General features: G+C 36.7%; 5 protein-coding genes and 1 long non-coding RNA gene across 8 annotated transcripts; 1 reads left to right on the top strand and 5 right to left on the bottom strand.

Annotated features, from left to right (window-relative positions):
- Window positions 1-651: 651 nt before the first annotated feature.
- mtTFB2 (mitochondrial transcription factor B2) lies at window positions 652-5,911 on the bottom strand. The gene is made up of 9 exons (XM_089838107.1): window positions 5,723-5,911; window positions 3,457-3,684; window positions 3,318-3,386; window positions 2,433-2,527; window positions 2,173-2,341; window positions 1,936-2,084; window positions 1,147-1,299; window positions 930-1,075; window positions 652-867 (listed from the first exon to the last, which is right to left on the bottom strand). Exons 2-9 carry the CDS (start codon window positions 3,647-3,649, stop codon window positions 663-665), a joined length of 1,179 nt encoding a protein of 392 aa, XP_089694233.1. The 5' UTR covers window positions 3,650-3,684; window positions 5,723-5,911; the 3' UTR covers window positions 652-662.
- Arp8 (Actin-related protein 8) lies at window positions 3,840-5,723 on the bottom strand. Its single transcript, XM_089838033.1, has one exon. The coding sequence runs from the start codon at window positions 5,586-5,588 to the stop codon at window positions 3,840-3,842; it is 1,749 nt and encodes a 582-aa protein (XP_089694159.1). The 5' UTR covers window positions 5,589-5,723.
- Window positions 5,912-5,992: 81 nt separating the features above from the next.
- Window positions 5,993-14,787, bottom strand: LOC149717339 (MFS-type transporter SLC18B1-like). Of its 2 annotated transcripts, none has more exons than XM_089838044.1 (14): window positions 14,479-14,787; window positions 8,727-8,822; window positions 8,308-8,381; window positions 8,073-8,220; window positions 7,943-8,011; window positions 7,789-7,879; window positions 7,560-7,717; window positions 7,395-7,493; window positions 7,220-7,323; window positions 7,056-7,151; window positions 6,763-6,840; window positions 6,602-6,695; window positions 6,332-6,529; window positions 5,993-6,259 (listed from the first exon to the last, which is right to left on the bottom strand). In XM_089838044.1, exons 1-14 carry the CDS (start codon window positions 14,584-14,586, stop codon window positions 6,209-6,211), a joined length of 1,464 nt encoding a protein of 487 aa, XP_089694170.1. In that variant the 5' UTR covers window positions 14,587-14,787; the 3' UTR covers window positions 5,993-6,208. The 2 variants fall into 2 exon arrangements, with proteins under 2 accessions (XP_089694170.1, XP_089694178.1); XM_089838052.1 differs by having other exon boundaries at window positions 7,220-7,311; window positions 14,479-14,784.
- Window positions 14,788-15,348: 561 nt separating this feature from the next.
- LOC149717338 (uncharacterized) lies at window positions 15,349-16,123 on the bottom strand. The gene is made up of 3 exons (XM_089838249.1): window positions 15,776-16,123; window positions 15,640-15,711; window positions 15,349-15,571 (listed from the first exon to the last, which is right to left on the bottom strand). Exons 1-3 carry the CDS (start codon window positions 16,091-16,093, stop codon window positions 15,443-15,445), a joined length of 519 nt encoding a protein of 172 aa, XP_089694375.1. The 5' UTR covers window positions 16,094-16,123; the 3' UTR covers window positions 15,349-15,442.
- A 19-nt stretch (window positions 16,124-16,142) lies between these two features.
- Window positions 16,143-23,631, top strand: spn-E (tudor domain containing 9 protein spindle E). Of its 2 annotated transcripts, none has more exons than XM_089837951.1 (23): window positions 16,143-16,170; window positions 17,095-17,207; window positions 17,291-17,864; window positions 17,939-18,084; window positions 18,155-18,230; window positions 18,301-18,423; window positions 18,485-18,724; window positions 18,873-18,976; window positions 19,047-19,248; window positions 19,306-19,363; window positions 19,433-19,927; window positions 19,994-20,057; window positions 20,118-20,181; window positions 20,401-20,640; window positions 20,711-20,818; window positions 20,883-20,986; window positions 21,064-21,367; window positions 21,454-21,912; window positions 21,975-22,109; window positions 22,173-22,739; window positions 22,809-22,933; window positions 22,988-23,221; window positions 23,281-23,631. In XM_089837951.1, the coding sequence occupies exons 3-23, from the start codon at window positions 17,319-17,321 to the stop codon at window positions 23,432-23,434; spliced, it is 4,548 nt and encodes a 1,515-aa protein (XP_089694077.1). In that variant the 5' UTR covers window positions 16,143-16,170; window positions 17,095-17,207; window positions 17,291-17,318; the 3' UTR covers window positions 23,435-23,631. The 2 variants fall into 2 exon arrangements, with proteins under 2 accessions (XP_089694077.1, XP_089694069.1); XM_089837943.1 differs by lacking the exon at window positions 16,143-16,170 and adding an exon at window positions 16,369-16,500 and having other exon boundaries at window positions 16,635-17,207.
- Window positions 23,029-24,213, bottom strand: LOC149717336 (uncharacterized). The gene is made up of 3 exons (XR_016366614.1): window positions 24,191-24,213; window positions 24,021-24,090; window positions 23,029-23,751 (listed from the first exon to the last, which is right to left on the bottom strand). It is a non-coding gene; the product is annotated as an uncharacterized LOC149717336 (long non-coding RNA).
- Window positions 24,214-24,282: the final 69 nt, after the last annotated feature.

Genomic DNA, 24,282 nt, shown 5'->3' with positions numbered 1-24,282 from the left:
TGTGCATTTTTGTCCCACGTCAAGACGAAGTTTGTGGGATGATTGCTGGGGATTTAGTGCCAAACAACTATAGAATTCACCTTACGGTGCGATGCCCATTTGCAATTCGATGAGCGGGAAAGCAAACTAAAAGGGATCCCTCGCCTGGGAAGAATGACGTTACATAACTAAAGCATTAAGAGGATACAGAGTGTCATCCTTCTTCTATTATCCCCTTCTGATATTACATACTGACACCATTTTTAAAACCCAAAACAAAATGAAACCACTTTATTTAACCATAAATTGACGAATTATAAGCTACAAAAATTGTTTTACAGTACAATTTGTCATTTTTTGGGCATTTTAATGATCTTCGCCTATTTGCGGTATTTTAAGTACAAAAAGCCAAAGAAAAACCCCGACAAGCCCAATTTCCAGCCAACAGCCAACCCGTTTATTTCCAGCCAATATTTTTTAGAAGAAGCCCAATTGGCGGCTTTCCAGCCCAATATGGCATCCTGATCCTTCCTGAGGGAAGCTGAGAAGGGATTTCAACGGAAACAATGGTAATACTATAAGCGCCATCTATATTTCGTAGGAGTGAATAAAAGACCCGCCAAATTTGAATTTTTTAACGAAACATCGAACCAAATGAATAAAAACTAAGAATTTGGATTTATTTAATTTATTTCTTCATCGTCTTCTTGAGCTTGAAACAATCCTTCACGAGATATGCCTGATTTAAAAGCGGATAATTCATATTCAGACCATGATGAAAATTGATTAAAAATGAATAAAATTTCTTGCGGAGAAAGCTCTCCAAACTTTGTGAATATAGGCAATCCATTTTTTATAAGTCTCGGACCGCAATCGGGGATCCATTTTCTGAATTTAAATATTAGATTGTTTAATTTATAAATTATTTAAATTAAACGAGTCAATCTTACTCTAAATTTGCAATAACAAACAAATTCCTATTGACCATATTTTGTCTGATAAAATAATACAAATCAGGGAGATAACCCTCGGGAACGAGATTAGTTATGTTTCCCTTGGGGACCATCTTTACAAAACAAGTAATACTCGTGTCATACTATAAAGGAATTGAACGACATTGGTTTAATTTTAAACATAAGGATGAATATTAATTTGGTACAAGTTTACGTTAAAAGCTCTTGTCAATGATTTTCTATATGGTTTTGGCTCAAAGGCAGAATTTGGCACCTTATCTATAAGGTCAATATCGAAAAATAGTTGAAAAAGCACTGACAATCCGGTATAAAGATTTGGCTTTTCCTTTGGTTTAGATTTCATATACTATATCATTAAAAAGAATTAATTAAAATTAATATTAGTTTCATCATAAATAAGTTCATGAGAAATGTTCCAAAAGTTTGTCACTGACAGCTTCTTATGAAGTGACGTATTGGTGCGACGTCATAGATTCTCGCAAAGCGACGCCTGGTGAGGCGCTATCAAAGGCTTAGTACAGACTAAATGGGAAGATGGACTGCAAAACCGCGTGTAGTCAATTCTCGCGTCATTCTCGAACTAGCTCTCAGTAGGTCTCTAGCATTACTAAGTATAGAGTAGTGTCGGTAGAGAGGGGAGTAGACTGTTTATCCCTCCCTCTAGGCGCGCTTTTGTAAGAGGGGATACTGTACGCGCCTGGTAGGGGGGGATGACACTGAGCTAGAGCTAGATGTCAGTTCTACGTATGCAAACGTCATACCCTTCTATCTCTTAGCTAAGTGTCATCCCTTCTACCAGGCGCGTACAGTATCCCCTCTTACAAAAGCGCGCCTAGAGGGAGGGATACACAGTCTACTCCCCCCTCTACCGACACTACTCTATGGTATGACGTTTGCATAGTAGAACTGACATTACTCTATAGGAAGCGTCATACTTATGGAACATATCTTATAAACTTATGGTTTCTGCCGATAAATTTACCATATATTCCTTTTCGGAGATAAAAAAATAAAATTCGCAAAAACCATGAGAGAAGAGAGAATCAAAATATGGAAGCTTAGCACAAAGATAGCTTAAAAACTTTCCCTCTTTAACTGGATGAATGAACCCAATTACTTTCAGAGAAGGTTCTACAATAAAATTAGATCATAAGTACCATAACTACCCCTAGATGATATAAGAAAAATAATTAACTAAATAATTTTCGAAAAACAGTACCATTATTATTGGACCATTCGTGTGGATCTTTCCACTCTATAGAAGATAACATTTTAAGAGTTTCACTTTTTTGATTTTCACTTCTTAAACTCGAAGCAAATAGTTTAGAAATCATGTAGAATTCCTCTGGTATGATGACTAGCCTATCTTCGTTGCTTCCATTTAGACTCTAAGAAAGTGTCATTCTCATTCATAACAAAGTTTGGAAATACTAACGGAGCGAGAAACAATCACCAAATATAAATATAAACTCCGCTCACTTCTAGTTTTGGGACAAATTCTTTTCTTTGTTCAAACAGAATTAATTTTTTAAAATAAGGGATTTTCAAAAGTTTCTCTGTTAAAATTCCTGGTCCTAAAAATAAATTAAGAAGATTCTATCTAAATTTATAATATTATTAAAGGAAAAGTTCAGCTAACATAACATTATACCTTACAAGAACTGTTTTTTTTTCTAAATATAAAAGGAATCAATTATCTATTACATTAATTAGCATTTAATTAGTCTTAAAAACGAGGACAACTGTGCCATCCGCCATTGGTTCAGTGGCGTCTGCTAGCTCGAACCACTTACTCCTGTGGGATTGGTTGAATTCTCACAGGCTGAGAGGTTCGATTTAGCAGACGCCATTAAAGCAACAGCGGCGCAGTAGTCATCGTTTTTAAGACTAATTAAATGCTGATTACTTTGTAATAAGAGATCATTTATTTTTTTAATATTTTTGCTTTTATATTTAGAAAAAGGCCGTTCTTTTAAGGTATAATCAAGAAGTGATATCTAGTTTGCTAAGGAGAAGGTATAAGATGCCTAAATATTCGCGCGCCATAGTCCCAGTCCCCCTTTCAAAATACAAGGGGGGGGGGCGTAAAAGGAGGCCGGGCTATTTCGCCTCTCCTCAGTCAGAGATTACGTAATTTTCGTCATTCGCGTCGCGCTGACGTGAGTTTTCAAGAACCAATGAGATGCTGGTTGTAATTTTGAGGCGGGGATTAACTCCGGACCTACTATACGTTTGGACTGGAGATAAAGCTAGAAATGTAGCGAATTTATACCTTTTCCCTAATAAACTAGATATCACTTCTTGGTATAATGTTACGCTACCAGAACGTTTCCTTTAAAATTTTATTTATTTCTTTTTAAATACCAGGATTAGCTTCCATGATGATAGTATCATTAGTATATTTGCTAAGATTCAAATTCTCAATGACCAAATCTAATATTTTAGAACATAAAACCAAGTTTATAATAAATTTAACCAACATTATTAAGATATTCTTCACAACCTGCGACTTTACTGTCAATGATGTGACAAGATTGATAGCCTTTCATCCGCTTTTTATTAATTTTACGAATTTCAGAGTAACTTTCCAAATCATTTTCTTTAATTATTGATGTAGAATAGTTTGTGAAGTGTTTCAAATTGAGATGTGTGTTGGTGAAACTTCGTATACGTGGTAAAACACAAAAGGTTGTCATTGTTAGTATATAAACTCTTCCAAAATGATGGCCCCCTATCAGTCAAAAACACAAATTATAATTATCTAGTTTGTTTTTATAGTTGTTTTCAAATAAGTCTTCACGAGTTAAACAAAAATAAACAAAAAAAAAATCACACAAAGAAGTTTCCAAGACCGTTAAGCTAAAATGAATGGCTTCGATCTTCACTTCACCATGTGAAGGCTGCTCTTTCACGTAGTATTTTAACACCATATCGCTTCCACTCTTTTTGGGAAATCCATAACTCTTGGGCTGAGTCTAGGATGGATATTAGTGAAGCTCCTTTCCAGACTGTAATCCTAGGGTCCATATCTTTTGGTCTAACAACAATATCCAACTGTTCCCCTCTATAATTTAGGGGAGTTTGAACAGCCAGTCTATTCCTGAGCCACGTATGAATGCCAGAAAAATTCATTCCTCCTCCAACAACTAATAGGCAAGAGTACATTTTCCTTTTCAATTCGTCAGAGTCGCATCGTTCTATACTTTGCAATACAGCTTGGTCCACACCATAGAGCTGATTACATTGAATTTCCGATTCGTGGGTTGTTAGACTAGGAGTAATAGTTGGTCCTTCAGAAGTCACATCCAAATCTTCATCCAATCCACCCTGATTACAATCATCTACACCGAGACTCATCTGCGACCCAAACTCTGAATTTTGAGGGCCAGAATCAGAGGGTTCTTTGACACCGCGTCTTTGTGTTTGAATTAAGAAATTTTCATCATGGGGATCTTCAGGGTCTCCTTCGTTCAATTTTAAAGTGGTAGTTTTCTTCGCACCAGTCAAGGCTAGTATATCCGGAGTGAAAAGAGCCAAAGGCGCTAATAAACAATCATCCCCTAGCATTATTGAGTAACTAATGATGGGTTTCCCTGGTTGTTTGATGGTAAAACTCCTTTCATGCTGACCACAAATATCCAAATTAACGTGACAAAATTTTTCCTTCAACTCCCTTAAAAGTATGGCATCAGCTTGGTTTTTTGGGTCACAGCTTTGGTGAGGGAAATAGTTTCGAGTCAACAGATAGTAGAAGAACTGTGTTAAGTCACTTCCGCCATATTCCATACATAATCGAGTATTTCTATGAGATATACCATCTTCAACACACGAGACTGAAGTTTTCTGATCACCTACATCAATGACAACTGCGTAACTCAAGCCAGCCCCAAAAGTAGCGCAAACAGTCTCGATATGTACAAAACAACCTCCAAATTTTAAGTTGTTTATGAGCAAATTTACTAATTCCTTGACGTGAAGTCTTTCATAAACATCAGGCACAACCAAAACAGCTCTGTAGTGACTTAAATCTTTTAAAGGTATATCCAAGAATTTTTCTATGGCAGTTTCCCATATCTTTTCAATGTCAGCTAATACAGCCGTGATTGAACCACCGGGTCCTTTTCTAATGTTTAATTTGCCTCTTCTGATTGGCCAATTAATGTGGAATTTATCTCCATCAGCTATATTAAGAGCATCATCTCCAACTAATATATCATCATCAGGTGATGTTGAGGTAAAAGGAGGCACTGTAGAAGTCTGATCAATTATAGGCTTGGATTTCTCATTAAAGTCATATATTTTTTCAGGAGAACCAACGTATCTAATAGTTCCATCCGAAGTTAGACAAGATGAGAGTAAACGTTGGGTTGAACGTAAAGTTTCCGCAACCTTTTCTGAAGCTTCTCTAGTTATGTTTATTTTGGAAACTAGATACTCCCCAACTTGGGGTTTAAAGCCAGCTTTACACCTTCTAGCTATAACATGAGGTATAGTTGTGGGGAATGGATCAGAGGGGCGTCCTATTCTCAAAAACATAGAGCCAGGATGAATAACCACTATTGCAGTTGCTTGAATACTTTCGACAATAGGTTCAGAAGGAGTTTGAAATATTTTCTTGGTAGGTATCGGAGCCATTGTGTTATAAACTTGCTTTCTTTTCTTAATAGCACATTCGAACAAGGATTCTTGGCTTAATTTGAAGTTTTCAACTATTTTCCAGTTTCTTCTTCTAAGCCTTGGTTCATAAATATAACAAAAATATATCTCACCTTTTATGGGAGCGACTGACAGTTAATGCTTTCGTAGTTTATTTTTCTCAAATCACAGATTTATAATAATATAATAAAAACAACCGGGATTACCATAATTAATAGTTAATTATACGTCTCATAATTATTTCGTAAAATTAACGAACTTACACGCTACTAGGCTAGCAGACGACTGAGACCATAAACGTGTCGTTAACCCACGTGATCGACAACGACCAATATCCAGGCAAGCTAAACCGCGCCAATTTCAAATAACTTAATGCCACGTGCTTCTTTGTATAAAAATAATGTTTTAATTTCGGCAAACGGAAAATATAAAAGTATCAAATATTCAATTTATTAAAAATATTCAATCTTGTCTTTCCGTCAGTCTTTTCTTTCCCGAAAATAATATCAATACACAATGAGTTTTCATATAAAATGGCGTTAAGCCTACTTTAATTTTGAGTCCTGAGAGAATTTTGGTCTGTTAATGGAGAAATGAACTTAATGGCTTGTAATTAATCTAGTATAATGACAGTTATGGCGGGCTGAATGCTGTTGGTACACAAAATCAAATTATTAGTTTGAATTTTCGCTAGACTTAGTCATTTAACTAACACTACGCACGCTATAAGCGTGAATAAGTTTAATGGAATCCTCCAAGTGACTATCGGACAACCTATCAGAATAGGTTGAGTTATTATGGGAATCTTTTAAACAAGCACAGAGAGGGGTCGATTCTGTAGCCTTGTACTTTAGTTCCCTTTCCCGGTACCTTTTCTCTCTAAAGTACTGTCTCAACTGCACCATCAAACAGACAAAGGCCTAAACAATAAAACATTTATGAAATTCATACTGTAATTTCGCCGTGGTTTGAATTTAAAACTGTATGAGTACCAAAAATAAGAAAACTCCAGCATAGACTGTGCAAGATAAACGCATTCCCAATCGATCAAACATGACGCCAGCTGTAACCCCGCCTACCAGATTTCTATAGGAGAGAAGATTTTATTCACGCACGAATAATAATTAATATGTAAATTTAAACAAAAAATTACCCTAATGGAATGGAGAAGGAAACTATGGAGGAGACCAGACTATAAGTGCGAAAATCGTCTGGCATACCGGCTTCTTCTCTTTAAAATTTAAAAAAACAAAAAAAAACATGAAAATCATGGTCTAGGCGTGACTTTGCAAAATTTGAAGTATCAGCTAAGCCTAGTTTTATCAACGATAATAAAATGACTAAACCACGCGATTTTGCCAGATGGGGCATATTAATTTCCACTTCTATTTGACCCAAAGTGTCGCGTTTAATATTTTGACAACAACCAAATGTGAATTCGCTTACTTGGCAGCTCGTAAACAAGCGGAATATGAGCACGATATCAAGGGGCCCGCTCCGAGTCCTTTCAATAGAAGACCCAAGACTATCATCCAAATTTCTCTATAAAACGTCATTAGGTTATCAGAAAATTATCTCTGACGGCGCTTCAATGTTAATGGATCAGTTACGTTTTAAAGGGCATGCACAAGACGGGACCAATTAGGGTAAAAGAAGTGACGAGAATGAGGCAACCGAAACTTTGCAATAGGAACTCCAATTTCTGTAAAATAAACTTGACAGTTGAAATTGCGTTAAATTTTTGGAAATATTAAGGAAAACTCTATTATTATCGTAGAATCGTACACTTCTATCCGCCATTTTTCCAGCTAAGGGCGAACTTAAACCATATGAGAGAAAGAGGCATAAGTAAATGCCTCCTATTTCCATTGTTTCCAAGTTGAACTAAGAGTAAAACGGGCGCGAATTATTTTCCGTATGGTTTGAAAAGTTTGAATAACAATCGCGTACCTGTTGCAAATGCGAAGTTAATGTTATGAGTATAAAAATATCAGCTATGACGTTGAAACCAACGCAAAATATAGTTAGAATCGTCGCTGGAAGTCGCAAAACTTGACCATATTCTTTGAACGTTATACTCTTTTGGTTGACTTTGTGATTTGTCGAAGCTATACGTATAACGAAACCAAATTTTAAGTAAAGAGTTATAGTTTTAATACGTCATTTCTATGTAAATTACGGGGATCCGCGTCAACGACAAAAACGGCGGCTAAACTAGTTGCAATGATTAACCCGCCGAACACGATAAAAGGTGTTGCATAACCGCCAATCTACATAAACAACCAAAAATTAATACATATCCTTTCTTTATTTGTTCAAATGTTTTATTATACCGTATATAAAAAGCTTCCCAAGGGTGGTCCGGCTATCATTCCGACGGTAACTACCGTTTCTGTTAAACCCTGTAATAAAAGTGATTTAATTAACAATCAGAGATGGTATTTTGCACTTCAGATTACCGACCACGAAATATCCAGGGTCGTCTGAAAAGGTTTCAACAATGACGGTTAGTACGCTAGTAAAATAGGCGGCGAATCCAGCTCCCTCCGCCAAGCGTATAACCACAGCCATATAGAAAAATACATGGCCTCCGGGAGACTTCTCCAAGCACCTAATCATGAAGATTAATGAATTATGAATTATACATTAAAGTGGAAAGAGATAGAGAGAGAGGGGGGGGGAGAAAGGTAAAACGCACCCGAACAAAATTGTAGCACCGCCAGTCAAAAATAAACCAGCTACAACCACAAATTTTGGTCCAATTTGTGCCAACTTTGTTTGTTTAAAAAGAGATTAATTAATATAGAAAGGAACACATACAGCTAAAAGGAATCATTGTGCCCCCATATCTACGCGGGTTTTGTGGGCCGGGCTTAAGTCACGCCTCATAATTTTGACGTCTTTCTAACTCTGACTTAATCATTGATTGGTGGCAAACGAGAGTTCCTGCACGCGCGCAAGTGACGTAAAATTTGTCATACATAATGATAAGGTTAGATCTTCCCACAAATTCCGCCTAGATACGTTGAGAAAATGGTTACACAATGATTCCTAGTATCTGTCTATATTCCCGATATTGAATATTTATATAAAACAGCAGGTGAAGACGAGACTTACAAACTTTCCTACGATGCAACTTCCAATAATTTGTGCCAAACTGTAAGCGCCAAAAACGAGAGAATATTGTTCGGCACTTAGACCTTTCTTTTTAGCCTGTATTGATTAAAAATTTAATGTTCAAGTAGCCGGTAAATTTTCTTTCTTCTTTCATTAATCCGCGGAAAATGGGCGCCGATATTTATTATTATAGTTAAGATTTTTGAGGTCGAGATAGAACCGTAGACCGTAGTAAGAAAAAAATATTACCGTCCATACCAGATAATCAAGAAAGATAATTATCTTTTTTTATTACAAAAATATTCATATTCAATTAAAATATTTTCGTGATTTGGGTGCAAAATACGGGCAGGTTTTTTGAGCGAGATCTTCTTTGGGGGTAAAACACTATTTGAGAGGATCGAGGTTCATCATAGTATATTTTTTTATGTTACCATGCGCGAAGTTTATAACTTATCTACCTTATAAGCTTTCTTTTTTTAACTAGAAATGGATTTAGAAGTAAATTTACCTCTGATCTTACACACTACGAGGTATTATACTTGGTATTATAATGATATTACTGATGACAAATTGGTAGTAATTAGAAGTAATTGGGACGTCAGTACTTGAGTTTTTTAAATGGTACTCTGAAATACTTTCAGTATGTTCATCACTACTTTAACCAAGAAGGAATTTACTATAGTAAATTCCTTCTTGCTTTAACCTACGAAGAAAATAGTAGGGGTTAACAATCAGGGTCCGAGAAATGTGTTATTTGGCAAAAATATTGTTCCAAATTTTGTAGTGATGGGAACAAACCGATATATCGGTTCGAAGTTTATTTACCGATTTTCAACGATTAATCGGTTCGGGGTTTATTTACCGAGTTTTAACTATTAATCGGTTCGAGGTTTATTTACCGATTTTTAAAAATTAATCGGTTCGAGGTTTATTTACCGATTTTTAACTATTAATCGGTTCGAAGTTTATTTACCGATTTTTAACTATTAATCGGTTCGAGGTTTATTTACCGATTTTTAACTATTAATCGGTTTGAAGTTTATTTACCGATTTTCAACGATTAATCGGTTCGAGGTTTATAATATATACCGAATTTTAACGATTAATCGGTTCGAAGTGTATTTACCGATTTTTAACGATTAATCGGTTTGAAGTTTATTTACCGATTTTCAACGATTAATCGGTTTGAAGTTTATTTACCGATTTTCAACGATTAATCGGTTTGAAGTTTATTTACCGATTTTCAACGATTAATCGGTTCGAGGTTTATTTACCGATTAATTGATTAATAATCAGTAAAAATCTGTTTATAATCGGTCGATATTGGTTTCAATGGGTTAAATAATCGGTTATCTCGCCAAGTTTAAATAATCGGTTATCTCGCCAAGTTTAAATAATCGGTTAAAATAGCTTCCAGTAAAACTTCGATATCGGCATCGGTTAATTCACAATATCGTAAGCGTAACTTGCGTAAGTTCATAAGATATGTTCCATAAGTTTGTCACTGATCATACCCATACATACTCGCCTGGTGAGGCGCTGTCAAAGGTTTAGTATAGACTAAATAGGAAGATGGACTTCAAAACCGCGTGTTGTTCTCGAACTAGCCTCTCAGTAAGTCTCTAGCATTACGAACTTGTATAGGTAGTATCATACTTATGGAACATATCTTATAAATTTATGGTACTAGTACGTTATAGAGCAAAATCGTTCCAGTGTGTGAATCTTTCCAACGATGCTATAAATTCTTGAAGAATATTTAATAACTTTGTGGTTTTTTCAACAATTTTTTGCATACTAAGGGAGCAAAAAGTTGAAACAATTTCCGTCCATTGAATTAGGACCTCAGGCTATCATTACATAGATTCTAATACAGTTGAAAATGGCAAGATATGCCTGCTCAGGCATAAATACGAGTTTTCAACTTTCGAAATACTTATTTTTTTTTAAATATATATAAAAAATCACGTGCCTTCCTTTTTCTGAGGTTAGAGAAGCTTAGCACCTGAATTCTAATCTAAACTCGTGACTTTTAATGTCTATCTAGTTAATCGGAACCAATACTAAAATAGCTACAAATGCGTGTAAAAATGTATAAAGGACATTTTTAAATAAGCGTTTCGAGAGAAAAATAATTACACTGGCGTCCTTGGCGGATTATCTCCTTTCTTCGATCAGATGCAAAAATGTTAAACAGGGGGTGTGTTTTCCTAGTTACAAAATAACATACGTCACATTCTAGTTATTTATTTGATGTTCAATTAAAAAGGTTAAAACGTTTCTATATATTCCCAGAATTCCAGGGTTTAAGATTTATATATTACATCTTATAAAATTATATGAAAAAAAAAACCAAGAAAACGGAAAATTTTCCGCTTTAACTAAAAATGTGGACTTTCGTTACAACGTTCCATTCGATTCGTTTAACAGTTAAGATTTATAACTAAATGTCAATTAACAAACGGGTTATTTATCTTACATACAAATTTAAAAGGTTTATTGCTCTAAAATGGGCCCCTTTTCGTTTCTTGGGCTAGCAACTAGCTAGGTATACTCCATACCTTTGGGGCTATTTGAAATATCTTAGATAAATTAAATACTTGTTTTTATCATTTTGCGCCATTATTTCTAAACATTATCCTTGATTTCTTTCTACTACCCCTGATTCTACCAATATAAGCCGCGCATATAAAAAAAAATTATTTTGTAGGAAAGACCTCGTTAGCGAATGAGGTAATTAACATTTTGACAAGGAAGGAATTCCTTCAAAGAGGATTTCTTGTCTTTAACTTGTCATAATAACTAGGCCTAATCGAGTGTAATGTAATGAAAAACTATGGTAAAACGACAACCTGGATCAAATTACGCCACATCAATTTCTGAAAAAGTGAATAATACCAAAGGTTCATAGATAAAAAACCGAAAGTATACTTCATTGAAAAATACTCGCGCTGTGTAATAGACCATTCCTGTAATTACTTGTAGAGAAACCAACGCGCAAGGGTCTCTTCCGATTAGCCAAGAGGCAATGCCAGCTGGAACCCGAGTTCACTACACGTGGGAGGCTAGCTAACTCTTTTTGACACACCCCTACGCTCTATAAAGTTCTCTTCTCCCATGAATCATCTATATGTGAAACGCCCCCTTTACCTTTCCGAATAGTGTCGACCCCTCTCAGCGTATGATTACCTTCACGACCGTGGCACAGGGAACATGAGTGAATACGCTCAAGATACTAGATAGTACTAAGACTTAACGTTAGATCGCCACCATCACTATTTTCTATAGAGAGCTTTCGTTTGGGGGAGGAGCAGGGCCGGATTAAGCGATTTTGCACCCGAGGGCAGAGATAGTGTGGGCCCCCTTAAGTCGGAAAAAACGGAACAGCAAATGTCCCTAAGGGGGAATAGTTTAACTCCATGCGCCTCCAACAAGCCTTGCGCCCGGGGGCCAGTGCCCCCTTGCCCCCCCCCTTAATCCGGCCCTGGGGAGGAGCTAAGATACGTGACATAATTTACACCACCATCTTGGTGGGTTCATTGCATAAGGAAAGCTGAAACCCACCAACATGGCTGCCAAAACCGTGGTAAGAGTTAGGAGGGTGTAACGTACTACGCAGCCAACTGAAATCTCTCAATACTACCTCTTCAGCGATTGGTTGGTTCGTGTAGGGGTTGGGAGGAGTGTCGTTTGCTTCTCATTTTACATGGAGTCTACAGCCTATGACTGGGAACTGTGAATGAAGTAGACTTTTTCCTTGTTATCTATAAACTTTTGATTACGCGATGTAACTTTGTCAGGACCTTAACCGCGACTTTGGAAACTATAATTTCGTAACTCTAGAGAGAGTAGTAGAAAATATCTTAAGGTGGACACAACCCAGAACCCACATTTCCTTATCAAATGACGCGAAATAACGGCGTGTTTCAAAAGTTTCAATAAATTCAACGTTTCTCTATAGCGATAACAAAGGCAGCGTTAACTCTTCCGTCTCAGTATTGACTCTCCGCCTACATTGACTTCATTAGCAATAAATAACGCGATTGCATTTATCATTGCGAGTTAAAGAGTTTCGAATTAACTACTAGACCTATAGGATCAAAGATTTATCTTTTTAATTAATGGTATATAAAATCTATGAGAAGTTCATTCGGGTGTCTGTTTTATATAAGAAACTTGTTTTTGGGCGACTTATGTAACCATCCTTGTAAGACCCCACCGTTTCTATAGGACCTACGTGTTATATAATCACGAGTAGATTAAAGTTTCCATTCAATTTTAAATTAACTCTTCCAACAATCTCAAAGAGGTTGGTCTTTCTTATACTGGCACGCAAGATTCGTTAAGCCTCAAACCGGTCGGGTCCCAATAAAGAAAACTAAGAAGATAAATGGATTTTTCAAAATAAGCGTCAAATTATGAAGTAAAAATTTTTGACGGCCCATAATTAATTCTTTTTTTTTCTTTATAAGTCGAAAGAATAAGTAGTCTCGTTTAAAAAAATATTATTCAAATCGTATTTTGAATATTATGCCGTTTTCCATTCGCTGCTAAAAAAAACTGCAACCGTGGGCCCGTATTTAACGAGGCCTTGACGCAATGTAAAAATCTTTCTTGCTAACATAAAATTAATCCATGGAAAACAGCAACATTATTAGTTTAAATTTGCCAAAGTTACATAAAGGAACGCAAAACCACGTGGGAATCTTCGTAAAAAGTAAATTGTTTTTCGTGATAGCGTTGTTATAAGCAGTCAGAATAAGAGGGGGTAACAACATAATCGTTTAAACTGGCAACGACAGGGACCTAAGGGCATTACAGGCCCCTGGGGCCCCATATACAAAATAAATTTGTTTAAAATATTGGGCCCCTAGTCCGTGGGGTCCTTAGGCAACCGCGCATCTTGCCCGATAGTTACAACGGGCCGCACTGGCAACGACTGGGCCCTAAGGGCATTTCAGGCCCCGGGGCCCCACGTATAAAATAAATATGGGTAAAATATTGGGTCCCTATGTCCTTGGTCCCTTGAGAAACCGCCCATCTTGCGCAATAGTTACAACGGGCGGTAATGGCATACCTGGGCCCCAAAGGCATTACAGGACCCGGGGACCAGGGCCCCATATACAAAATAAGTATGGGTAAAATATTGGGCCCCTATGTACGTGGGGTCCTTAGGCAACCGCGCATCTTGCCCGATAGTTACAACGGGCCGCACTGGCAACGACTGGGCCCTAAGGGCATTTCAGGCCCCGGGGCCCCACGTATAAAATAAATATGGGTAAAATATTGGGCCCCTATGTCCTTGGTCCCTTGAGCAACCGCCCATCTTGCGCAATAGTTACAACGGGCCGCACTGGCAACGACTGGGCCCTAAGGGCATTTCAGGCCCCGGGGCCCCACATACAAAATAAGTATGGGTAAAATATTGGGCCCCTATGTACGTGAGGTCCTTAGGCAACCGCGCATTTTGCCCAATAGTTACAACGGGCGGTAATGGCAACGACTGGGCCCTAAGGGCATTACAAGCCCCGGGGCCCCATATATAAAATAAATATAGGTAAAATATTGGGCCCCTGTGTACGTGGGGTCCTTGGTCCCTTGGGCAACCGCTTATCTTGCCCAATGGTTACAACGACACTGCCATATAGGATGATTTCGAAACATATTTCAAGTGGGCCCCACACTCATGACCATGCCAGTACATCTGTACCGGCCATTAGGTAAAATGTAAGAAAACGTCTCTACTTACAAGTTGAGGAAAAAATGGAGCAATGATGGAATAACAGACGTAATTACAGAAAATTCCTATCCACAGTGTAAATAACAACACCAATTGTCGACTAGTTAATCGACCCATTATCAATTATTGGGTAAAAATCGACTTATTGAAAGTATTTTATCCTTTCCACGAACGGGCAAATTAAAGTCACGCGCTTTTTCCAAGAAGGGGGGGAATCACTGAAAGAACGCGCCGTCCAGTTGAACACCACCTTTTCATTCCGCTTCCATGAAAAAACTGGACTGCTAGTGCTAACACGCTAAGGAGTAAGGAAGGAAAACCCTCTTGGGATTGAAAACAAGTTGTACCAGATGCGCGCGGGGGAAAAAAGAGGAGGCATACGAGATTAAACGTTCTTATTGGTTCAAATACCTCCCACAACCCACATTTCGGTACCATTGGAGTAGGGTAACTTCGGTTTTCAAGTCTTAGAGTTAGACTTGTTGATTTGTATCTTTTCACAACGGGGGACAATTTGGACAGCTACCCGTCCCCGATAAAGGTCGGTTGGGCGTTTGAAGTGTCAGGGTTAGTTGTCAGTGTATATGAAGAATAGATGTTGTTTCGCAATTTTTTACCATGACATTCTGGTTAGTACTTTCACAACCAGAAGTATACGAAACGGAAGTAATAAAACATAGGCCTAAGTGTTTCCATTGGCTATTTTTGAAAGAATTCGCTAACTTCAGTTTGATTAACTTCAGCCTTTACAAAAGGCCTGCTCTATAGAAAACTATACTCTCTGGTGAGATTGGCTTCCGCTTTTTGGTGATTTCTCAGAATTAAATGGCATCCAGCTGTGATATGTGATGGAGTGAAATCTGTAAAATGAACTACTAGTTTCAAATACTTGTGGCCTTGATTTTTTTTCTTGGCCAATTTATTTTGTACAGCATTATTTTTAATTCTGGCCTACTGATCTGTTTTTAACCCTTCATTCCTTACACATATCTTTAACAATTTGTAACTGGGCTTTCAGCTCATTCATTTTTAAACCAATACTCCTTAGAACGGTGGCTCTATCTTTGTCATCCAGCTTTGATAACAGATTATCATATTCAGACTAAAATTTACCATTTTGCGGTGTTATTTGTTTGATTAAGACAAAATGTAATGGTCTTTTTCTCTTACAAGAACTGATGATACCATTTCTTCAGCATCTTTCATATCCTCACTAAAATACACTGTACCTAAAGAGTTCCTCTAATTGGATGTAAAGATTGAGACATTAATGCTTCAAATTATTATTAAACAAAGTTAGGCCTACCGCGTCTTCTAAAAGACCAATGGCTTCCGAAAAATTTTCAGAAATATCATCCATAGCGCGTTTGATTTCATTTTCAGAAAGCCCGCTCGAAAACTCACGTGACAATACTGACCAAGGCCTATATGACGAGTTATGATTCTTGGTAATTTTATTGAAGCCTATTTGAAAACAACAGTGTCTTCTGGCTAGAGAATGAATGACTTCGCCCTTTTTACTAATAACTGATAAAGTTAAATTAGATTTCAATCTTAAATTATTCAAAATAATTCTGTTTGAAAAACAAAAACCGATAGCGGCGAAACTCATGCGGGCGGCCATTTTGTTTTTCCAAAAAATCAGCTGGAAGCCTGTAAACCTGTGACAGCTTCTTTGTCCACGTGGTTCGTCGTTTGCAGGCATAGAGATAGGAACATATATACCTCTAGAGTCACAACATGGAAGCGTCCCCATAGACTTTAACCTTATCATTAGTGAATATACAACGTTAAAAACGGTATACTTTATCAAATACACCCAGCGCCATCTGTGCAAAAACGGAAGAACTATTTTGATATATTTTCAACGGCGTAGTCTGCTACCGTGTCTCGTGCGTGTATTGTATTCTAGCAAATTCGAGGGAAGTGATAATGAATTAATTAAACAAATTGATGGTGATTTGACAAGTTAGTTAAACAAACATTTTTTTTTGGAGTGAATGAACGAATCATGAATGCTGAATGTAAAATGTACGCATCAACTAATAAATAAATTCAAATTATAAATAGACTACTATTGTCCTTGGAATAAAATCAGTTTGGTCAGTCGTTTTCTAATATTCTCTTTTCATTTTCTCGTTCATATTCTTTGCTATTTTCCTCAGCCTGATATCTGTGTAGATGTTTATTGCCTTTTTAACAATGTGACTTAAATGGTGGTTCCATCCGAACTCTTGGTCATACATGTGCTCCGTTAGAGTGGGAAATATGTTTTCATGCATTAAGCATCGTCTAACAAACACTTAAATATACTTTGGAAACATTTATTTAGATAGTTAAGAACAAATAAAATAATATAAGGTCCGTCAACTGAAAAAAGTTTGAAAAAGTTACAGATTTACCGCGAAAAGTTCATTTTTCCCGCCAAAAAGTCGTTTTTAGCGCGAAAACCTTTTTTAGCAACGCCATCTATTTGTAGCTCGAATAATATTTTAGTTAAGAATATCGCCGATAGTGGCGCTGGTGTCGAATGATAAAGTTTACATGGTTTTAAAAAGTGCGGCCTGTCTCGGGATATACGTTGTGACTCTAGAGGTATATATGTTCCTATCTCTATGTTTGCAGGGCGCGCGCGTCAGGCTGTTACGGGGTTAGTTTTAGTTCAGTTGCAGTTTGAGTATGGTTTGATTGTTTGGGCCATTTTCATAGAAGTATAGTTTTATGACGATATCTAATCTGTAATTTTTAATTTTAAATGGATTTTGTTTTACATATAATTTTGTCTATTCTGTGTTTTTTATTTATTTTATTTATTTATTAGGAAAGACAAAAACAAAGAATCTTAAGAAATGGCTGGATTACCAGGCTTGGGAAGGGGAAGAGGAAAAAGACCTGATCCAAATGCAAAGCTAAAACCAAATACAGTCAAAGGAGGAATTACATCCAGTGATCTTCTTGGATTCTTTAATTTGGAACCACCTTCTAGAACATTCACTGTTCCTCAAACCGCTACAGGTGGAATGGGTTACGTTAAATACGCGGAAGTTGACGTTTCAGAAAGGAAAAGGCGTGAAAAGGATAAAGATTATGCCAAATACTATCAAGATCAAGAATTTAAGGACATGACGCAATCAATGGGTTCCCTTAACTATTCTGAACAAACTGAAACCGATGTTAATGTCACTCAGAGTGACGTAGCGAAGGGTAGCAACTTAACAAGCAACACGCAGGCTAGTCAAATGGATGATATAGAAGATTTAACCACAATCGGAGATTTGCCATCCTTTAAAGATTTGAGCCAAGAGCAATTCACAGACATTTATAAGAGATATTCTAGTTGCTTTAAAGATGGTAGACACAACGCTGATCTAACAGTTTCTAGGTTCAAAGACGAGGTATACCTAAAATAAATGAAGTTAGACAAATTTGTCACATTTTATTCAGGCCTATCCTTTTTCTTCTAACTCAGATTATAAAAACAGTCAATATGCGCGACACTGTGATAATTTACTCTCCAACCGGTACTGGAAAGACTACTCAAGTACCCCAGTACATTTTGGGGCACCATTTCAAAACTAACCGCCCTTGCAAAATTGTTGTAACCCAACCTAGAAGGTATTATTAGCTAATTTCCCGTTTTGGCAATTAGCTAGTAATAACCTTAATTAAAAAAATGTCCTTATAGAATTGCCGCTACAAGTGTGGCTAGAAGGGTTGCCAAAGAAATGAGAGTAACTCTTGGAACTTTAGTGGGCTATCAAGTGAGACCCCCCGGCATCATTTATAAGGAAAATTTAGTTCTTCATAATTAAATAAAACCACCGATTATAGATTGGAATGGAAAAAGAAAGTAGCCCTGACACTTGCATTACCTACATGACGACTGGCGTTTTGCTTCAAAAATTAATTGCTCAAAAAAACATGAATGAATTCACTCATGTCATTATTGACGAAGTAATTAAAACTAATAAAGAAAATATTTAGATAAAAAAAAATTGCTTAAAATTAAATCTAGATTCACGAAAGAGATCAAGACACAGATTTTCTGATGCTAGTCGTTCGAAAATATCTCAGATTCAACTCCAGAAACACGAAAGTCATTTTAATGTCGGCAACCATTGATACCACCATTTATAGCAAATATTTTGCCAAACCATTTCGTGATGGAGTAATAGAAGCTCGTGTCCTTCAATTAGAAGGAAAACCCAATGATGTTCCCGAGTTCTATTTGGACAGTCTTAGCAATTTAGGAGATGTAATTAAAGAAAAATATACCCAAGTAGTTAAATGAAAAGTTCAAGAAACATAACATTATTTATAACTTAAAGAACTGGAACTTTTCGTTTAAATGTGTATTTCAAATATTACAACTATAATTTTTTTTATTATTATATATTATTTAGCTTCCTGTGTTGGATATAAATGAGCCGAAAGTAGCCCCTGAATGTTACTTCTTGACCCATCAACTAATCAAGAGTTTTGATACTTTAGAGAAAAATCAGGAAAAGTAACGTCGAATAACGAATAATAAAAACAAGCGCCTAGTTAACTCGAGAATTGTTTTGAATCTTCAACAGTTCGTTTCTGACTGCGAATGATTCAAATTCGGAATCAAGAGGAACTGTATTAGTATTCCTTCCAGGTTACGAGCATATTGTTGCTATGAAAAAGCAACTAATGCTGGAAGAAAAAAAATGGTGGATTTTGCCCTTACACTCTTCGGTAACTGTTGACGAGCAACGTAGGGTTTTCGAACCACCTCAACCAGGATTTAGAAAGGTTATAAGTCATTATAACGCGTAGGGCTTTTCAATCCTAAACATATTCTTTTAATAGATCATTTTATCGACAAATATCGCTGAAAGTTCCATTACAGTTACTGATATAAAATATGGTACTTAGTACTATTATTATTCCAATCACCGTAGATTGATTTTTAACAACTTTCTTTCTCCATAAACAGTGATAGATTTCTGTTTAACAAAGTGTTTGTGTCGGGATCGTGAAACAAACTACGTCCATTTAAAACTCGAGTGGGCGGCTAAAGCTAACTGTGATCAAAGAAAGGGTAGAGCGGGACGAGTGTCCGCCGGTCGGGTCTATCGTTTAGTACCCGAACCACTTTTCAACCAATTCAGACAGTTCATTCTGCCTGAAATGAAGAGGTGCCCGTTAGAATTAGTCATTCTTAAAGCCAAAAAACTAGAAATGGGTGAACCAAAAGCGGTTCTAGCTTTGGCCTTGGATCACCCTGAAATTATTGACATTGAAAAGTCAGTTTTGACTTTGAAAGAAGTTGGAGCGTTAGGTTTGACTTGCAATGGAAGTTACACTCCTTACGACGGAGATTTGACTTTTATCGGACACGTAATGGCGGCCCTGCCAATAGACGCTAAAATCAGCAAATTTATTTTGCTGGGACACGTTTTCGGTTGTTTAGAAGACTGTATCATAATTGGTAACTCGCTAATTATTTAAAAGCTTCCAGATTTTGAGAGAATTTAACGATAATTATATTTAACAGGCGCCTGTTTGTCAGTAATGAACATCTTTTCAAAACCTTTCGCTAAAAGATTGGAGTCCTACAAGTACTGATTACTATTTAGGGTGTAATGCAATTCTTAAGTTAATTATAATTTCTTCATTAGAGCCAAATTAGCTTGGGCCAATAACACTTTCAGTGATTGTTTCACGCTTTGGGAAGCTTATACCGTAAGCCTCGTTATCCATTTATAGAGTGCTGTCAGAAGCGCGGGTGTGACGTCACCCATGCTGTTTTCCCCATAAAGAAAAAACGGTAACTGTCATGGCCGCCCATTGCCAAAGGCAGACTCGTGACGTTTAACCTTGGATCTGACGTCACAACTGACAGCACTCTATGGGGTCCCAAACTAAACGCGGCGCATCTGAAATTAGTAATTACCATTTCAGACCTGGACTAAAATGCGAGAGAGAAACTTTTTTAAAGGAACCGGAGTTCAAACGGAGGCCGATTGGGCCAGGCAAAATTTTCTGGAGTTGAATCGTTTATACGAGGTTCAAAATTTGATTGAAGAAATTAAGAAGCGTCTTATTCCTTTGGGAATCAAGCATAATTATAGAGTGGAACATCCCCAAGCGGAGTTTTTAACCAGCAAAGAGTCAAAGAAAGATAAACTCTACGTTCTCTCTGTAATAAAATAATTAATCCCCAGAGTTGTTTAAAAACTTAATTAAATAACGGACCGTTTTTTATAAACAGGTTTGCCTATGCGGGGCATTTTACCCCAATTATTTTCTGCAAGGTGAAACTGAGCAGCAATTAGTTTACAGAGAGCTGAGCAAAAAAAATCCCTTAGATACTGTTTACGTAAGTTGGTTGTTTTGTTTGTTTTATGTGTCGTAGTAAATAAATTAATTGTTTTTCTCCATAGCTGAGTGGATTACCATCTGACGAAGGAATTCTTTACGAGCAACAAATAATTAAACTCTTTGAAGGTTGTTCGGATCATATCAGGGTTGATTTTGAATCTTCAAAGTAAAATTCTTAATGGATAACGATTAACGAGTGAAAGGGCGAAAAATTAACTTTTTTTTCTGAAATAATTTTTGTAGGGCTTTCGTTCAATTTAGCAGTCCCAATTTGGTTCATAATGCTTCTAGCGGAATAGCGCGGGCTGTTTATTTGGCTGTTAAAATGAGAAAGGAAAATATACCGTTAGAAATCACTTTGTTAAATTCTTCGGTAGCCAATAAGAGAATGGAAATGATTGAAAGCAAAAAAAAGGAGTTATTTACGAGCCAAGGAATTTTGAACTCTTCTATCATGAGAAGTTCTTTGGAATATCACGGAGCTAAGATTCCAAAAATAAGTCTACCGACTATGAATCAATCTGTCGTCAAAATCATCATTCCATGCGTTCGTTTCCATTGCAGATTTTTATGAATTTTAAAAATTTGACTCGGTGTATTAATTTCTATTTTTTTTTTAATTACAATCTTAAGATTGTTAATTGTGGAAATTTCTTCGCCCAATACTACCACGAAGAAAATCAACAGCAAATCTCCCTTTTAGAGAATACAATAAGGATTATGTCATTGACACCGTTGAGTGACGCGCCTCGAGTGGGAAACTTGGTCTTAGCTCCTTACGTGGAAAGACAGAACGATGGGAAAATGGAGGAGAAATATTACCGCGCTTTTGTGCAAAGTGTCGGTACAAGTGGGGATAGTGTTGAAGTATTCTTCTTAGATTATGGCAACACTGACAACATTCACCGCAAGAAACTAAAAGAGTTTGACTACGACGAGGAGGCGTTATTAACCACTCCAACTCAAGCTGTACAATTTCGACTATCTTCCGTTAAACCAGCCTTTGACTTGAATACCAAACCGGGAGAATGGTCCGAAAGCGCTAACAAATTCTTTAAAGAAAGGACCAAAAATCGAACATTAATTGCTAGAGTAAGTGATTAATTACTTAAATAAGAATAATAAACTCACTAAAGTGGTCTTTTAATTTTCAGATTTACTCGGTGGTTGAACGATGCGTTAATGCGGAACTTTATCGAACAGAGCTGGATGGAAAAGAAATTTGTATTAATGATGAACTCGTTGCTCGGGGTTACGCGGAATTTTGCGAAGAAGATTACCTTTCAAAGGTAAGAGAAAATTATACCCGATTTTAAGTAAAGTAAAATGTTTCTTTACCTTTTTGTTTTTAGGAAAACCACGACCTTCGTAAAGTCTACGAAGAAATGTCTTACGCTCATCAAGAAAAGTTTCTTAGACAATATGGCGCCAATCAAGATAATTTCATCGCGATCAAAATGATTGAAAACAGAGATTCGAATGACCTCTATAGTTGGAAAAAATTGAAATTGAGGGGACCTTTCAGTCCCTTGGAATCAACATTTTACGGAATTAGCCAAGTTTCTCGCCATAAGAAAGTCTTAATTGAAAGAGACAGTGTCAATTGCGTTACTTTGGATTCGGAACCACACGACCCCCTTACCAGGATGATGGTGGCTTCCTACGTCAGTATGAATAGTAGAGGCAACATTATGAATGCTCGAAACACCACTTTGATGCCTAGCATTCAAGGATTACCCGCTTTGATGATACTTACGTTTGCGCCAGCGATGGAGTTGCGTAGAAACGCTCAAAAGAATAAATACACTGGAGCAATTTGCGGACTTGGTTTTGACCGAGTTACTAAGAAATCTTACTATCCGGATCACGACAGTGAGATTGAATTTGACGCTGTAATAGATCAAGAGGATTTTGTTATAGTATGATATTGAATTTTCCGCAATACATTAGGCTTACTAGGATTAATACGTTTTTTACGTAATTCGCAGATAAACTTGCTTCGAACTTCCATTAACATCGTTTTAGGTGATGCTACAAAGTATTCAGTAACTAACACAAACTCCAATGTTTACTTCAATGATGTTAGAAAGAATGTCAGAAAACAATTAAAAAAGTAAGGTCCATCACTGTTATATTGATATGTATTTAATATTTGGTTTTTCTTCAGACTTCTCTCTAAACCTCGCAAAAGCCAGGAGAAAATGTGCGCGAGGGAACCTTATCGTTGGGGTCTCATTCCTGATGAGGAATACATTAGCATCGAAACATCCGTTAAAGGCGAAGACAATGACAGGATCAATCTTCTTCAGATGCATAAAATTTCTGTCCTAAATTTGCCCAGAGAGGAAACATCCGAAGAGAAAAGGGCATTGATAAGCAAACTACACGAGAGAGCTAACGAGTAAGAATTTGAGTTACGTATTTCGGGTAGTTTTGAAACTTTATGTCCCACCACTATAGTTCGCACGAACCGGAATTGAACAAATGCGTTTTATGCAATGAGACAACAAGCACACCCTATAATCTCATGATACATTTACACGAACCAAGCCATCTTTACAAAGAGCGTTTGTTAATGGATGCATTTTCCAGCGAAGATGAAGAAGCTGAATAAGAGACCCAAGAACCTCATTTCTTCCACGTTATTTTTCTATTGAAATCTCAGGGATAAAAACAACCGTTACCGTATTTTTTTTGTTTTCATTCTTCAGTTTTACTTAAGCATTTTTTTTTACCAACCAAACATTTTGTACATGATCAAAAGCGTTGATCTGTAACTTCATAAAGAAATAAAGATATTTATTTTCTTCAGACTCGTAATTTCATTTTTATCTTCGAAAGGTGCTAATTAAAACACGCACATCAGTAAGAATCCTTTAAGGCCAATTTGCAAACTTGAGAATGTTGGGACACGTTGCAAAGTGTACGATGCTGTAGGAATAATATAACATTACAACAAAATATGGGTTTTGGTTCTTCAGACTCGTAATTTCATTTTTATCTTCGAAAGGTGCTAATTAAAACACGCACATCAGTAAGAATCCTTTTAAGGCCAATTTGCAAACTTGAGAATGTTGGGACACGTTGCAAAGTGTACGATGCTGTAGGAATAATATAACATTACAACAAAATATGGGCTTTGGTTCTTCAGACTCGTAATTTCATTTTTATCTTCGAAAGGTGCCAATTAAAACACGCACATCAGTAAGAATCCTTTAAGGCCAATTTGCAAACTTGAGAATGTTGAGACACGTTGCAAAGTGTACGGCGCTGTAGGAATAATATAACATTACAACAAAATATGGGTTTTGGTTCTTCAGACTCGTAATTTCATTTTTTATCTTCGAAAGGTGCTAATTAAAACACGCACATCAGTAAGAATCCTTTAAGGCCAATTTGCAAAACTTGAGAATGTTGGGACACGTTGCAAAGTGTACGACGCTGTAGGAATAATATAACATT

The sequence above is a fragment of the Phalangium opilio genome, unplaced genomic scaffold, assembly GCF_054372755.1.
Source record: "Phalangium opilio isolate 3A_F unplaced genomic scaffold, DU_Popi_V2 ptg000003l_1, whole genome shotgun sequence".
Taxonomy (NCBI): Eukaryota; Metazoa; Arthropoda; class Arachnida; order Opiliones; family Phalangiidae; genus Phalangium; species Phalangium opilio.
Note: the sequence above shows the minus strand (reverse complement) of the source record. Positions and strands in the feature narration are given on the sequence as shown.